The sequence below is a fragment of the Tachypleus tridentatus genome, chromosome 10 (assembly GCF_004210375.1).
Source record: "Tachypleus tridentatus isolate NWPU-2018 chromosome 10, ASM421037v1, whole genome shotgun sequence".
Lineage (NCBI taxonomy): Eukaryota > Metazoa > Arthropoda > Merostomata > Xiphosura > Limulidae > Tachypleus > Tachypleus tridentatus.
In genome coordinates this window covers 62,097,366-62,111,763 of record NC_134834.1, presented here as the reverse complement: position 1 = coordinate 62,111,763, position 14,398 = coordinate 62,097,366, and the positions used below count along the sequence as shown (strand labels likewise).

Genomic DNA, 14,398 nt, shown 5'->3' with positions numbered 1-14,398 from the left:
ATAAAACATTATAGAATTCTTACATCAACTCATAGTTTTTTCTGATAGTTTCAGGTATTTTTGGTTTTGTGACTCGTACAGCCTGAACATACAATCCTGGTGCCATGACAAGAAGGTCTCCTTGCAGTGCTATCTTAAGGTTTTCATCAATCTGATCTGTGGAAAGAGGAGGAAACTGTAGATAGAAGTCTTTAATTAAAAAATTACAAAATATGAACATTTTCAATTTTAACATTTTCCATGTACATTTTCTGATTGTAAAATTATTTTAGTCCACAAGCAATGTACTAGAAACATAAATGTATCCCCTTTTACTGAAATGTTGACAAGAGATTAGTATTACAAAATTATTTAAATTCACTAAATGACATGCAAATAATTATTTTATATGCATTACATAGCACGTTGATTTTATTTAAATGATCCATACACTGCCTGAAGTGCTTTCCTTCTTTGTTGTTAAGCACACAAAAACTCAATTTTTATCTTTGTAAATACTCAAACTAACCACTGAACTATTAAAGGGGAAACTCACTTTTATCTCAATCACTTGTAAATATTAAACACTTATTTGCAAAATAAAACTGACAAGGTACCTTGAAAATCACTTGTCAGTCCTGGTGCTAATATGCGTTGATAGAAACAAACCATGCAGTTTGTAATCCACCTCAGAGAGAGAAGTTGGAAATACAAATATAAAAGTTCTTTTCAACAACTTACAATACTTTACCAGACTTTCATCAGGTGATATTAATCTCATATGTGACTCTCTTTATCAGGTGACTTACAAACTGGACTAACTCTTTCCTTAGTATAGTGTAAAGTTTAACAATATTTACTTTTCATTACAAGTTTAAAAAATAGCAATTTGCAACAATGAATATAAAGTAAATATTTTTACTTTAAAAAGTAATGAAATTGAGTTTATTAATGGGTTCCTTTAACATTAAAATGATTTCATAAATATTGATCTTAACCAAAGAACTGGCATTTTAAGAATCTTAGCTGTAGACCTTCAAAATTATACAAAATAAAAAAATAAACATTACATAAAGTCTTACCTTTAATATTCTACAAATTTCAAAAGAAAATCAATAAAAGTTTACTTTATATTCAAAATATAACAAAGTGTAGTAAAAGCTATAGTTATGGGACTTAAAGCATAGCTAGATCAGACAAAATGGTTTTTATTAAGCTGATTCAAAAGGTAATTACCCATTTTAAATATTGACAAAAATTAGGAAAAAACATTATATTTTGCGTTATTTTCCCTACCCTAACTGTAAAGTATCTGGCACTTTGACTGATCTTATAATTACATAAAAAATTAGGAAACAAATATAAATTGTTTTATTGTTCTAGAATGACAACAAATTATAACAGGAAAACAAATTTTTAGTCTTAAGAGCTAAAATCTCAATATTATACATTTATGTTTACAATTTTTATTATATTTACTTTTTAGTCGTGCATGGCTAACAACACAGAAGTTAATATGACATAGTTCACTTGTACTCATGTAACTCTATCCAAGAATATAAAACTGGCCTTTACGAAGAGACCAGTTTTGACTGTACTTTAGTGGACTAGTATTTGGTAAAATACAATCACATTTCAGTTATCATACATTAATAATGTATATATACACATTCATTATTGCTGTATACACACAAGTTCTTTAGCTTATTTTACTCAAAATATAACAGTAAATAAAAAAATAAAGCAAACAGCTCTCTTCTAGTTATGCCCTTTGTGCTGTTTCTGTTTGGCATAAGTTGCTAAGCTTTCTAAAATTCTGCACACTAAGAATATGAAATAATATTTTTAGGTTTTATAATACAGATGAATAACCAAAAAATTGTAAATTACTATATCAATACCATAGAATTCCACTATAAATTAGTCAAGTTCAGTAACTACGCAGAGAAAGTAGAAGCATATAGATGGACTTTTATACTAACTAACATATACACAAAGTTAATTTTGTTTTCTCTTTGTATATTGTTTAGTGCATTTAATTTACCTTTTATCAGAATACTTAAGAGGAAGAGACTAGTAAACATTTTCAATAGTGTTATCATCCAGTTAGTAATTTTAAAACATTTAGTATAGCTAAGAACAAATAAACTTGTGTTGCAGAAGATGAACTAGTATTCCCCCGGTTTGAACTCGCTTCTAAAGTACATGTTCAATATATTAAAAATGGATACCCTATTAATGTGTACCCTAGTGATATTCAAGAAGAATAGTTTTGTCAAAAGGGAACCTGAAATTCTGTGTTCTGTTTAATATTAAGGAAAAAAACAAAAATATAGGGGATTTTTCTTTGTAACAAACAACAATGAAAAACAGGTGAGCTTCACCAGAAATAATACGACAAAATGAAATGTTTTTTAATTACTGCATGATTCAATTCATGTAAGAAAAATGATATTTGTTCTTTTACTTGGTAAATTCTGGAGAACAATTTGTAAAAGGAACTCCTACTCTTAAGTTTGGAATATACAAATTTGAAATCATTAAGTAAGTTCAATATATGAGACATAACTATCATAACTGTGTTTTTACAGAAAACTTAATTTGTTCTCTTTTACACTGTAATATTTAAACCAATGTCTATTCTATGAAAATTGATGTTTGTTAAAAAACTTCAAAAATGATACTCAAATACGAGAATGTGGTTCAAAAATAGAATTTTCAATAACTTAACAAAAGTCACAAAATATATAACAATATAGACATCACTAAGTGTAGAAGAATCATTAAAAGATACTCAAAGTTATCCTTAAATAAACTTCAATAACATAATAAATTTAGTTTTATAACTATATTTTATATTCACCATCTTGCTCCAGGTATCCTTTACTGTTCATGACACAAAGTTTTAGGATCTTACATTAAAAGATTTATTAATATACTTTTTGTTTTTATGTCATACCAATTACTATAGCATAAAATCATAACTAATAATCCATATTTCAATAGTATGTTTTAATTCTACAAAAAAAATCTTGAATTTCTCCTAGTGTGACATGTGACACTTTTACAAGACATCCTGTCTTCCCCATTTTATCTACTTCCTCTTCAAAAAGTAACAAGTTACTCTTTTGTTAATCATCGTTGCTCAGACAACTATAACTTTAATAGCTTTTAATTTTGTTTGGTTACAGAGCTATCAAATCCTCTCCAAGGATTGGTTAATATTTCTCTTTCACATTTAATTATATACTGTCTATAACCAATATAAAAGTCAAGGTTTCTCTCTGTCAAATGACATTGTGTAACATTGTGTCCTGAACAGATAATTATCAATTTCATTTACAATATAAGAATACTGTTCCCATAAGAATACCAACAATTAGCATAGTTGAATCTGTAATGGCTCTTGATCACAGTTAGAAAACCAGAAAAAAAATTAAGAGTTACAGGAAATAGTATACTTTTTGCATGTTATTAGTTTATGTTATTTTGTGTGTTATTTAATTAAATAAAACTTAAGTGTGTTACTACCATTAGTATAAAAACCAGTAGATTTAAGTGTCTTTGGCAATCTAGAGCAATTAAAAAAAAGATTGTAGTTCATGTTTATTCTTTCTGTATAAATATTATATAATTATAAAAGTAACTAAAATGTAAAAAATGGGGATCTATTTAAGTTAGTTAAGACTGGATTAGATAAAATAAATAATAATAAAACATTTTCATGAAGCACGCAGGCAAGTAGCTTGTGGGTAATGTGATTCGATAGCATAACTTGAGCTGCACATACTCTGAGTGATTAACAACTTGTAATGGTGTGGATAGTAATTATAGATCATTCAAATGGCAATAAAACAATAAAATATAATTATAAATAGAAGTATATTGTTACAAGCTTAAAGCTGTTAACAATATATTAATGAATGTTACCATTTGAAGTCATTTTAAAATGATAAAAAGGGGCAAGTGAGATTTATTTTAATTTTTTTGTGGTACAAGATTGATCAAACTAACTGATCCTATTTTGAAATGAAGTGGAGAAAATAACAAAATATAAAAGTTCTCCTGAAAAAAAACAAAAAAACGCTTGAAGTGTATTTAGGATGTTTTAGGTACTGCAGAAAGAAAATTTCAGTTGTGTAAGATTAGGAAAAACATTTTAATCTTGACAAAACGTACATGAACAATTCATAACAAATATTCAATATATTTATGTACAAATATTTTAGTTTATTAAAAATACTTCACTAAAAATTTGAATTTTGTATGTGAAAAACTTAGAACGCTAACTACGTTGAGTGTTAAGTTTTAAATCTATAAAGACTTTAAAATTTAAACAGGTCATGTGGTCAGTCAAATTAACCAAGATATATATGCATAAATCTATTTTAAGAAAAACTATTTTGCTTCTTAATCTAGTAACCTTTTACTTTCCAAAGAGTAAAAGTCTTTGTCTACTAACTTTATATCAAAGATGTCCAAAATACTTTTTATAGATATTACAAATTCTAAAAACAGTAAAACTAGTTCACTCTTTTTACTGAAGTATAACTTAAATAAAAATATAAAAACAAAACTGAATATTAAGAGAAAATGTACACTATCATGTTATCTGTATGAAGTATAGAAAATAATTCTGGTTTGATTGTCTAAATATTAATTCACATAGTACTTGAATGTTAGTCAAAACATCTACATGTTGTTAGATATTCATTCTTTCTTACCAAATAAATTAATGTAGACTTCATGAAGATTGTGAGCACTGCAGAACTGATTCAGTTCATGATGAACCTTGTTGAAGATTAATGTTTTATCATAGTCTGCTGTGTAGTTTTTGACAATGTCATACACTATAAATGAAAAAAAAGGGACAATTAATATATTATGCTGTTACTAATGATTATACAACTTTGGCTGCTGTCTTAAATATTGTAAACAGAAAATCAAACCACTCATATTTTGTGAGAACAATTATTCAACAGCATTTTACAATATTATTAAATAAAAAAAAAGATGTAATTTTTTTTAGAAGTAAAAAATATTTCCTTTACAAAATGTGTAGTGTACTTTTTGCACAGCACTTATGATTAGGTGCATATTCACAATTTCTATTTAATCTTTGGTTAAAGAATGCTACAGTAATTTATTATTAAGTGCAAAATTCTCCAAAAGACTATCTGTACTCTGCCCACGATTTGTATAAAAACCTTATTTTTAGCATTATAATCTCTAAGTCTATCTATTGAGCAAAATAGGGGCATCAAATAATATTGAAGTTTGTTTTCATATAAGAATGAAGTTGCACTACAGACTGTTTGTGCTTTGCACACTGAAAGGATGAAACCCTGAATCTTAGCATTATAATCCCTCAAAATTACTACTGAACCATTAGGAGACTGATATTCAAATTATAGTATTTTACTTTGTTATTTAAAAAAGTACATAGATTACAGAATGATTATTAAAGTAGATGCTATTCCTTTTTCATTTTAACCTAATCCTTTAGAGAAACAAAATATTAAAATCTGAAGACACTAAGGTTTAGTTTGTTTTAAATTTTGCACAAAGCTACACAAGGGCTATCTCCACTAGCCATCCCTAATTGAGCAGTGTAAGACTAGAAGGAAGGCAGCTAGTCACCACCACCAGCTCTTGGGCTACTCTTTTACAAACAAATAGTGGGATTGATTGTCACCTTATAATGACCCCACAGCTGAAAGGGCGAGCATATTCCATGTGATAAGGATTTAAACCCATGACCCTCAGATTATGAGTCAAGTGCCTCAACCACCTAGCCACACTGGGACATAAATCCACTTTGGATTGTGGAAGTTGAAATATTTAAGTTCAAAGTAAAACTCTATTAAGTAAAATTAAAACCATTAACAACTTTGGCAATGAGTTTAAATTTTAACTGAATCAAAGGGAAATATACTTGTACAACATATTCTTACAATAACTTGTGTAACTAAAAGAATAGTATAAATAAAAAAAAATAAATTGTATTGTAACACAATACAAACATCTTTTGCCTATTTCACAATTCTATAAAACAATGCATTAAGTAATAAAGAACATACATTTAGTACAAAATAATAAATTTGTAAGCATAATCTGCACAAAAACATCAAACAGGTTTCATAAATTTAAATATATAAACGTTTCTTCATTCTTATTTATAATTTTGTATTCTGATTCAAACACATTTTATGAAAATATTATATACTAAAATGAAAAAGGAAAAGCTGAAAGTATTGTTTAATTACAAATAAATGTACTATAAAAGTTTCTTCCAATTAAATTACTTACAAGATGTTAAGTATTAGGCCTATTACATTTTTAAAAAACTAGATCATTAATATAGTTCCTACAGATTATCAAGCATTAGAGGAATGTATAATAACATTATTTAAACTCCACTACATTTGTCACATGCATTGCTAACACATTTTGTTTAATTCAGAGCTCATCAGGCTGGCTAGGATACAACAAACATAGTAATGGTCAGAATATTATTTACATAAATCATTTTATACAATAATAGTTGTTAGTGTGTACACCTTTTTGAAGCCAGTGAAGAATGACTACAATTATATTTGTCATAGGATGTTCGTATTAGACCTATTACATTTTTAAGCACTATATTTCACTACACAAGAAAAACATCAAATGTAGATACATTATCTTATAATTTTCATAAAAACAAATTTGCAATCAAATATATAGGTTTTACTGATTCAAATTACAGCAAAGCAAAATATGCAGTACACTGTATGGCAGGTACATAGGTACATGTGCTATTTTTACAAACCTTACTTTTACTTTAAAAAATGTAGCAAATACAACTTAAGTCTAATGATTTGAAGATTTATGTGATAAGACATTTAAAAATATTTTTCACAGAGGATTAAATGTAGAAAAAGTAGAATGTTCTGTTGGTTTTGTTTTAAAACCTCGAGTATTTATCTCAGAACTGTTACTTACCACTGCCAGCATTTAGGATATTTACAACTTCAATCCTATCAAAGTAGATCATCACTCCACCACTAGAAAATAAAATGAAACAGGCAGGTATAAATTAAAAGAGCTAGTCAGTTTTTGAGATAATTCACAGAAAGCTACTACTGATCAAATGATTTTGATACCTTGTTCTGTTACAATTCTTTGGTAATCTTCAAGCACACAAACGTTCATACAGTTAATTCTGAAAGCCTTGATCCCTCCATTCGAGTTCAATATAGAAATTTCTAAATATAAGAGTATATTCTCATTTTAAACTCTCCCTACATACCAAGTATTCATGTTAATAGTGGGTCCTACCATGAGAATACCCAAATTTCCTGCAACCACATAAACAGGCTGAAATTTTAAACATCTGAATTTACATTTTAGTTTTTAACAGCTTCTCAGATGTTAATATTAATTTTCAAGTAAACTGGTTCACATAAACATGTAGCTCTGATATATCATTGGTTGGTTGGTTGATTTGATGTCTTATGGCACAAAGCAACTGGGCTATTTGCACTAAACATCCAGTAAAAAGTTAAATTAAATGAAATTTAGTAAAATTCATAAAAAAAAATTAAGGCAAAACAAAACAACATAAATAGCATCAGTTACCTGAAGTTGGCCTTTCTAGTCCTGGTTCAGAGTTATTTGACATTATGTCCATTTTCAAAAAGGTATTAAAAGTTTTAAAAGACTTGTAGCAAAATTTTAATAATAACTTGCTAGGATGACTAACAGGTAGTTTAAATAACAGCACAAGTCACCTGAAGTTGGCATTTCCAGTCCTGGTTTCGCATAATTTGACGTTACAGCCATTTTCTAATTTCAAATCAAACTAGATGAACTGCGATTCTTAAAAGGAAATCACATTAAAAAAACATCTAATGTAGAAATTAAAAAAACTTAAATGGCATTAAAAAGATTAATAGCCTCTAAAAAACTAAAAACACTTCCAAGGTGGACAGTGTCATCATCACAAATAACACTGTCTAATGTTATGGACAAACATTGGGACAGAACATGTTTAAAATGGTGCCATCATTGAGAGTCAAACAACAGCAAGAAAGTAAAATGTGGCTTATTATGACCTGAGTGTTACACAGACTACACACTGGTACATCAGTTCCAGATAAAAAAAAAAAAGAAGACAAACAATGGGTTAAAAAACTGACCAATGCGTAGTATAATTACAACAACTTCCTCTTTCTGATCCTTACAGAAGCAAGATGGCCATAGTCCAACATAGGGTTTTATTCAGTAAAGTTTGTTTTTGCATTGCTCACTCCAAGTCGACTGCCAGCTGGCATGGAGCCAAGCCTTGAATACAGGACCATAGTCCACGAATGGAACAGCCACAGCAGTAATAGTGCCAGAGCAGATAGATTTTCACTGCTCTTGTACATATGATCTGTAGCTGTTTGATGTGTGGTATAAAGGTCAGCTTATGGTCAAAGATAAGCCCCAAAAACTTTCTCTCAGGGATCACAGGCAGCACAACTTTACTGATACAGAGTTCAGGATCAGGGTGAATACCCTGTTGGCGACAAAAGTGCATGCAAATGTTTTAGATAGAGAGAAGTTAGAGCCATTTGCTGTGGTCCACTTCAGTAAATGACTAGGGCAGTCTGTAGCAGCTGCTCAATATACCTCATATTTAACAACTGGCACAAGATGTGAAAGTCGTTGACATAGAGCCCCTTTGCAAAAGTGAGAAGGAGTTGTTCAGTGATAGCATTAGTCTTTATACTGAAAAGTGTGACAATCAAAACACAGCCCTGAGGGACTCCAAGTTCCTGTTGAAAAGAATGGTAAAGTGTCAAACCCACACAAACTTGGAATCTCCTGTCCATTAAAATGGGCAAATTAATCCATATGTATATGGAGGTCTCACAAAATGCCACACCTCCATGTTGTATCATAAGCCTTCTCAATGTCAAGGAATATTGATACAAGATGTTGTTTGAGAAAAGCTTCTCTGACATTTCAAATTGAATCAGGTGGTCTACAGTGGAGAGCTGTCTTCAGAACCCACATTGGGTGGGCATGAGGAGGTCTTTTTATTCAAGAAACCAAACAAGACAAGCATTAACCATCCTCTCTTAGGTCTTACAGAAACAGCTCATCAAAGCAATTGGACAGTAGTTTGAAGGAATCTTGGGATCCCACATTGGGTGGGCATGAGGAGGTCTTTTTATTCAAGAAACCAAACAAGACAAGCATTAACCATCCTCTCTTAGGTCTTACAGAAACAGCTCATCAAAGCAATTGGACAGTAGTTTGAAGGAATCTTGGGATCCTTCCCAGGCTTAGAGAGAGGTAGGACAATAGCCTGGCACCAGGCATCAGGAAAACATTCTCCTGCCAGATCCAGTTATAAACAATCAGAAGAATAACAAGAGAAGCAGGAGATAGATGGTGCAGCATTTCATAGTGTACATCATCAGGTCTAACTGATGTACTGCCAGATCGATGAAGGGCCAGTTTGAGTTCCATCAGTGTAAAGGGAAGATTATAGTCACAGAGACAATCAGCTCAAAAGGAAAGAGGTAATCGCTCTGCCTGAGTCTTGATGGCTAAGAAGGTGGAGAAAAAAGCAGACGTTCTAGATACCTGGCAAAAGCTTTCACCTAGAGCAGTGGTTCCCAACTTTTTATATACCCTGCACCCCTAAAAAATTTTAATATGTTCTTGCACCCCTCAGAGTAATTATTTATTTAAGAATAAAGGTGAAGGTGACCAAAACAAATGTTATCTCACACCCCTGGTTGGGAACCACTGACCTAGAGCATCGGCAATGCTCCTAGTATCAGCTACTTCCTGGCCATCAGAGAGCAAGATCGAGTGGGAAATAGAATTATATTGCCCACTGACCTTTCAAATCTTGTCCCATATGACTTTGGAACTGGTGGTAGAAGATATGCGATTGTGGAGTTAATTCGTGGTTCCTTCTGGCTTTGATGTCTTACACCCCCAAGCATGTGCGTGGGCCTGCTGGAAAGCAATGCAATTCAATAGTGTGGAATATCTATGGAAAGTATCCAAGGCCTGTTTTTGAGCCTTTGCCATGTGGCAGGCAGGATTCCACCATGGACGAGGATATCGTGGAAAACGTGTCAAGGTTTTAGGAATACAATGAGCAGCTGCTTAAATAAATACAGTCAGTTACTCCTGCCACAATCATCTATTGATGGCTTACAGATGATGGTAGGATCAAATTCTGCAAGAGCAGTAAAAGAGGGCCAGTTCACGTGATCCAGCTTTCACTAGGGCATGCAGGTCAGGTGACAGCAACCATGGCCAGTCTCTCTCAAATTAATAGGAAAAAGATCACTGCCTCATGGATTTTTGTCAAACCTCCATGAAAAATGGGAGAATAGTGAAAGGGAGAAAATTGAGAGATTAATACCAGTGAAGGACTGACTAGGTGCATGAAAATAAATAAAAAAACTAGTATTGAAAAGAGAAAGGTTGTGATCATAGAGCATACACTCTAGAGGATGACCATTCCTATCTATATCAGCACTTCCCCACAGAGGATGATGTCCATTCAAGTCCCCCAGGATTAAAAAGGGAGACATCAACTGTTCAACTAGAGCATCAAGGTCTGATTTATCATACGTCTCTCTTGAAAAAAAGAACAAACACTGATGGCTACTACAGCCTCCAAGAGTGTGTCGAGTGACAAAGACAGGGTGGGCACATGTTGATCAACCAACAGTGCCACCTCTCCATGTACTTATCCATCACACAGCCTGTCGTTTCTGTAATAAAAAAAAAACAAAAAAACTGCCAAAGGTTGACTGTATTGGCAAGTTTCAGAAATGTTTCCTGGAAGGAAAGACATACAGGATGGCAGGAAGAAATCAGTGTTTTGATGTCATCAGATTAGATCATAAACCTCAACAGTTCCACTGAACCAAGGTGGACATTTTTATTTACGTGTAGGCAAATTGGGTAAAGAACCCTTCTATTTACGACCAACATCTTTTTTCTTTACTGTCTTTATTTAAGGGAGGTCTATCAACCTCCATGGATCCTGCCCTGGGTCGATTGGAAAGGTCTTCGCTGTTGGAAAAGGATACCAGTGAATGAGGACGTGAACAAATGATCGTTTTGCATCTTGGGGTAAGAGAAGAAGATGTATCTGAGGAAATGCTTGTACCAAGAACCAAAGGAAGTGGATCTTGGTATTTATTGGAATCTATGTAAGGAACAGAGATGGGTGTTGAAGTTGATTCATCAACTTTTTTTAATCATGAAGGTCAAAAGACTTCATTTGTTTTGAGAATGATTCTTTCGGAAGCACAGATGTCTGTGTGCACTCCCACTGTAGTAGTTGAATGAAGTGCAGCAGCATACATCAAGGATGAAGTGGTGGACAGCAACTTTCAAGCCTCAGGGTAAATAATGTTATGAATCATTTTCAAATGCTGCACCTCTTTTTCTTCCAACGATTTAGGGCAAGAACAAAGGCAGGATGGGTGAGAGCCATTGCAATTGAATGCAATGAGGGTCCTTTTCACACTCATAGGCATCATGGTCCTTGCCACCACAACAAGCACACATCAAGGAAGCACAACATGATATCTTCGAGTGACCGAACAGCTGACACTGAAAACATCGGAAAGGGTTTTGAATGTATAGCCATGCCCTGCAATTAAGATAACCTGCCTTGATGGTGGCAGGTGGATGTGGTGATATAAATGTCAGAATGAAGATGTCAGTCAGCATTATAATTCCATCTTTGCAAGTGGAGATACACCTCACTGCAGAAACTCCTTGAGTGGAGAAACCAGTGAGAATCTCTGGCTCTGGGATGTTCATCAAATCCCTCTCAACAAAAACTCTTCATGATGAATTCAAAGTAGCAGGAAGTGTAACTTCAACGGGCATATTCCCAATTGCCTTTGAATGCAACAGGAGTTCATTGAGTTGAGATGTGGATGTTTCCACCAATATGTCTCCAGATTGAAGCTTTACTGCTTTATTGACTTTGGAGAGCTAGCAAGTCCCTTCTGAATAAAAAAAAAAAAAGGGGACATTTGCCCTAAAGGTTTTTCTGAAAGAGAATGTAATATAAGAAAATGAGGTATGTGTGCTACAGATGTTGAAGATTGCTGCTCAGAGTGTTCAAGATGTGGTGGTTTACCTATTGATTGTTTTTTCAGTATTTTATTTAAATTTTTCGTAGGAGAATCCATAGGAAAAAAGGAAATTTCCATGCTCACTGACCCCACCCACCATGGAGCCCTCCGAGGAGATGCACTACAATGTCAAACAAGGACACTGCGGCAATGCCAGAGTTTTGTGAGCACTATAACCAAACACTAGCATCAAATATAGTGTCCACGACACCTGTTGAGAACATCCAACACTGGTACATGGTTGACCCTAGCCCAAGTGGACCAGCCGATTAACCCAAGGAGGGGGTTACCCCAAGGCCACTTGTCTACAGGAATTCAAGGCCACAGTGGTGTGTTAGGGTTGAACCTCTCAACCAACAGGATCCTCTCCTCCCCTTCACAGGTCACCATACACAAACACATGGGTGAATGTTTAGATCCCAGAGGAGGTAAATTGAAAGAACAGAATCTTTCCTGGGAGGTCCCTTCACCATGTACAGGAATCCACACATAGGGGCCCAAATTTTATCAATCCTCACATAGGTTATGAGGTCTTCCTCATAACACTACCAAAAACAAAACATTTTAGTTTGAGTATATTGTGTTAAGGTAAAAAATATATGAAAAAGTATGAATCATTGTCAAAAAAATGTGGTAGTAGTTTAAAATTCAAGAAAACATACTGCAGATGTTAAGATACATAAAACTATGTGTAATCAATGTTTTTTTATCTGATAGTAATTCTATTTATTATTGTATTGTATTTTAAGATTCAAGCAGTGGCTTACATGCAGCACAGTTTGTTCTTCCAGTGATCAATTAAACTTTTCCAAAAACATGAAAGCTAGAATAACTTGTTACCCCTCATACAAACTTTTTTTTGATAATTTATCATGCACGTTATTACCGCTGGGACAAATTTTATTATTTTTGTAGTAAGAAAAATATATTTGCCAAGTTAGAATTTCTTTTTCAAATATAATGTAGATATTCTAAAACAGCTTAACACTCACTGTAAATTCTATAAGATTCCAAATATTTGTTAATTTTCAAACAAAACTTCTGAGTTTAATGACTGAAGTTGTAAGTTACATCTGTTAATTTAGAATTTATTATAATCAGTTAACATGTATAAACTGATTCTTAATAAAAATGTTTACATTTTATGAAATAAGTAATTTACCTTGTACCACAGGGCACATTTTTTACCTCATCTGTCTGAAGAGTCACCTGCAAAATATAAAAACAAAACAATTTTAAATATACAACACTATAATGTACAAAACTTTTTAAATGTCTAAGATAAGGCTGAGCTAAAGAACAAATACATTTCAACAATCAGTAATATTAACTGTGAAAATTGTGTACTGCAACCCTCAGTAACTGTGTTCATGGATTTTTGCTATTATCTTTATGTGAATTATTTCTTTTCTTTCAAAATGTGAAAGGTACAGAAAGATTATTTTCATGCTTCTTGGTATTTTGTATATCAGCAATTGCAAGCCTTTATCATTCCATGGATTCACAAAACCTTTGTATAAAAGTTATGGACTATTAAAAGTACATGATACAGACTTTAAATATTTTTAATAGATGTTTCTCTGGACCAATGGATGGGAGCCATTGCAATAAAAGAAATCACTCTTGGGAAAAACCAAATTCATAAAGTGAAAGGTTCATTCTACATCTTCACCTAAAAATCTTCAACAGTTGAAGAAAACTTAGTGTGAGATAATGCCACCTACCAAGAATGTGGAAGTAATTCTGTTGAGTAAATATTCAGCACATTTTTCTGATATTACCATAGAAATTCTAAAGTAGAGTTACTACAGCTTGCACTGTCAGTGCAGTAAATGCTACAAAACATTAGTCACAGCCTGAACTGAACAGTAACACTGTGTTATGATATTAATCATAAACATTTCAAATAGTTACAAGGATTATAACTTGAAAAATTCATGATAGCATTCAGTTTAACATCAACCTCTATTCCATCACACCAGACTAAAGATATGTTTCCATTTATCTTGAAGTCATCCAGAATGCATGAAATACAAAGCAATTACTGTCTTGCAGACTTTATTAAATCTATATCATAAAATACAGATTAAATATATAACAATAAGCAATAAATATTGTGCAAAATAACATCAAATAACAATCACGTGTTAATATCATGCAATATAGGACTTGAACTCACAACAAACATCAACTTTATAAAGAATGCATTAAGTACAAAATGTAGGTAATCAAGAAAGTAAGGATTCATTAAATATAAAAACTGAGGT

At 32.3% G+C, this 14,398-nt stretch overlaps 1 protein-coding gene across 1 annotated transcript in view; it reads right to left on the bottom strand.

The window, feature by feature from the left end:
* LOC143229417 (erlin-2-B-like) overlaps window positions 1–14,398 on the bottom strand; it is a 39,118-nt gene that overhangs the window by 15,750 nt on the left and 8,970 nt on the right. Inside the window, 4 exon segments of the mRNA XM_076461730.1 lie at window positions 24–156; window positions 4,704–4,829; window positions 6,964–7,025; window positions 13,294–13,340. Of these exon segments, the coding sequence (XP_076317845.1) occupies window positions 24–156; window positions 4,704–4,829; window positions 6,964–7,025; window positions 13,294–13,340 (368 nt within the window).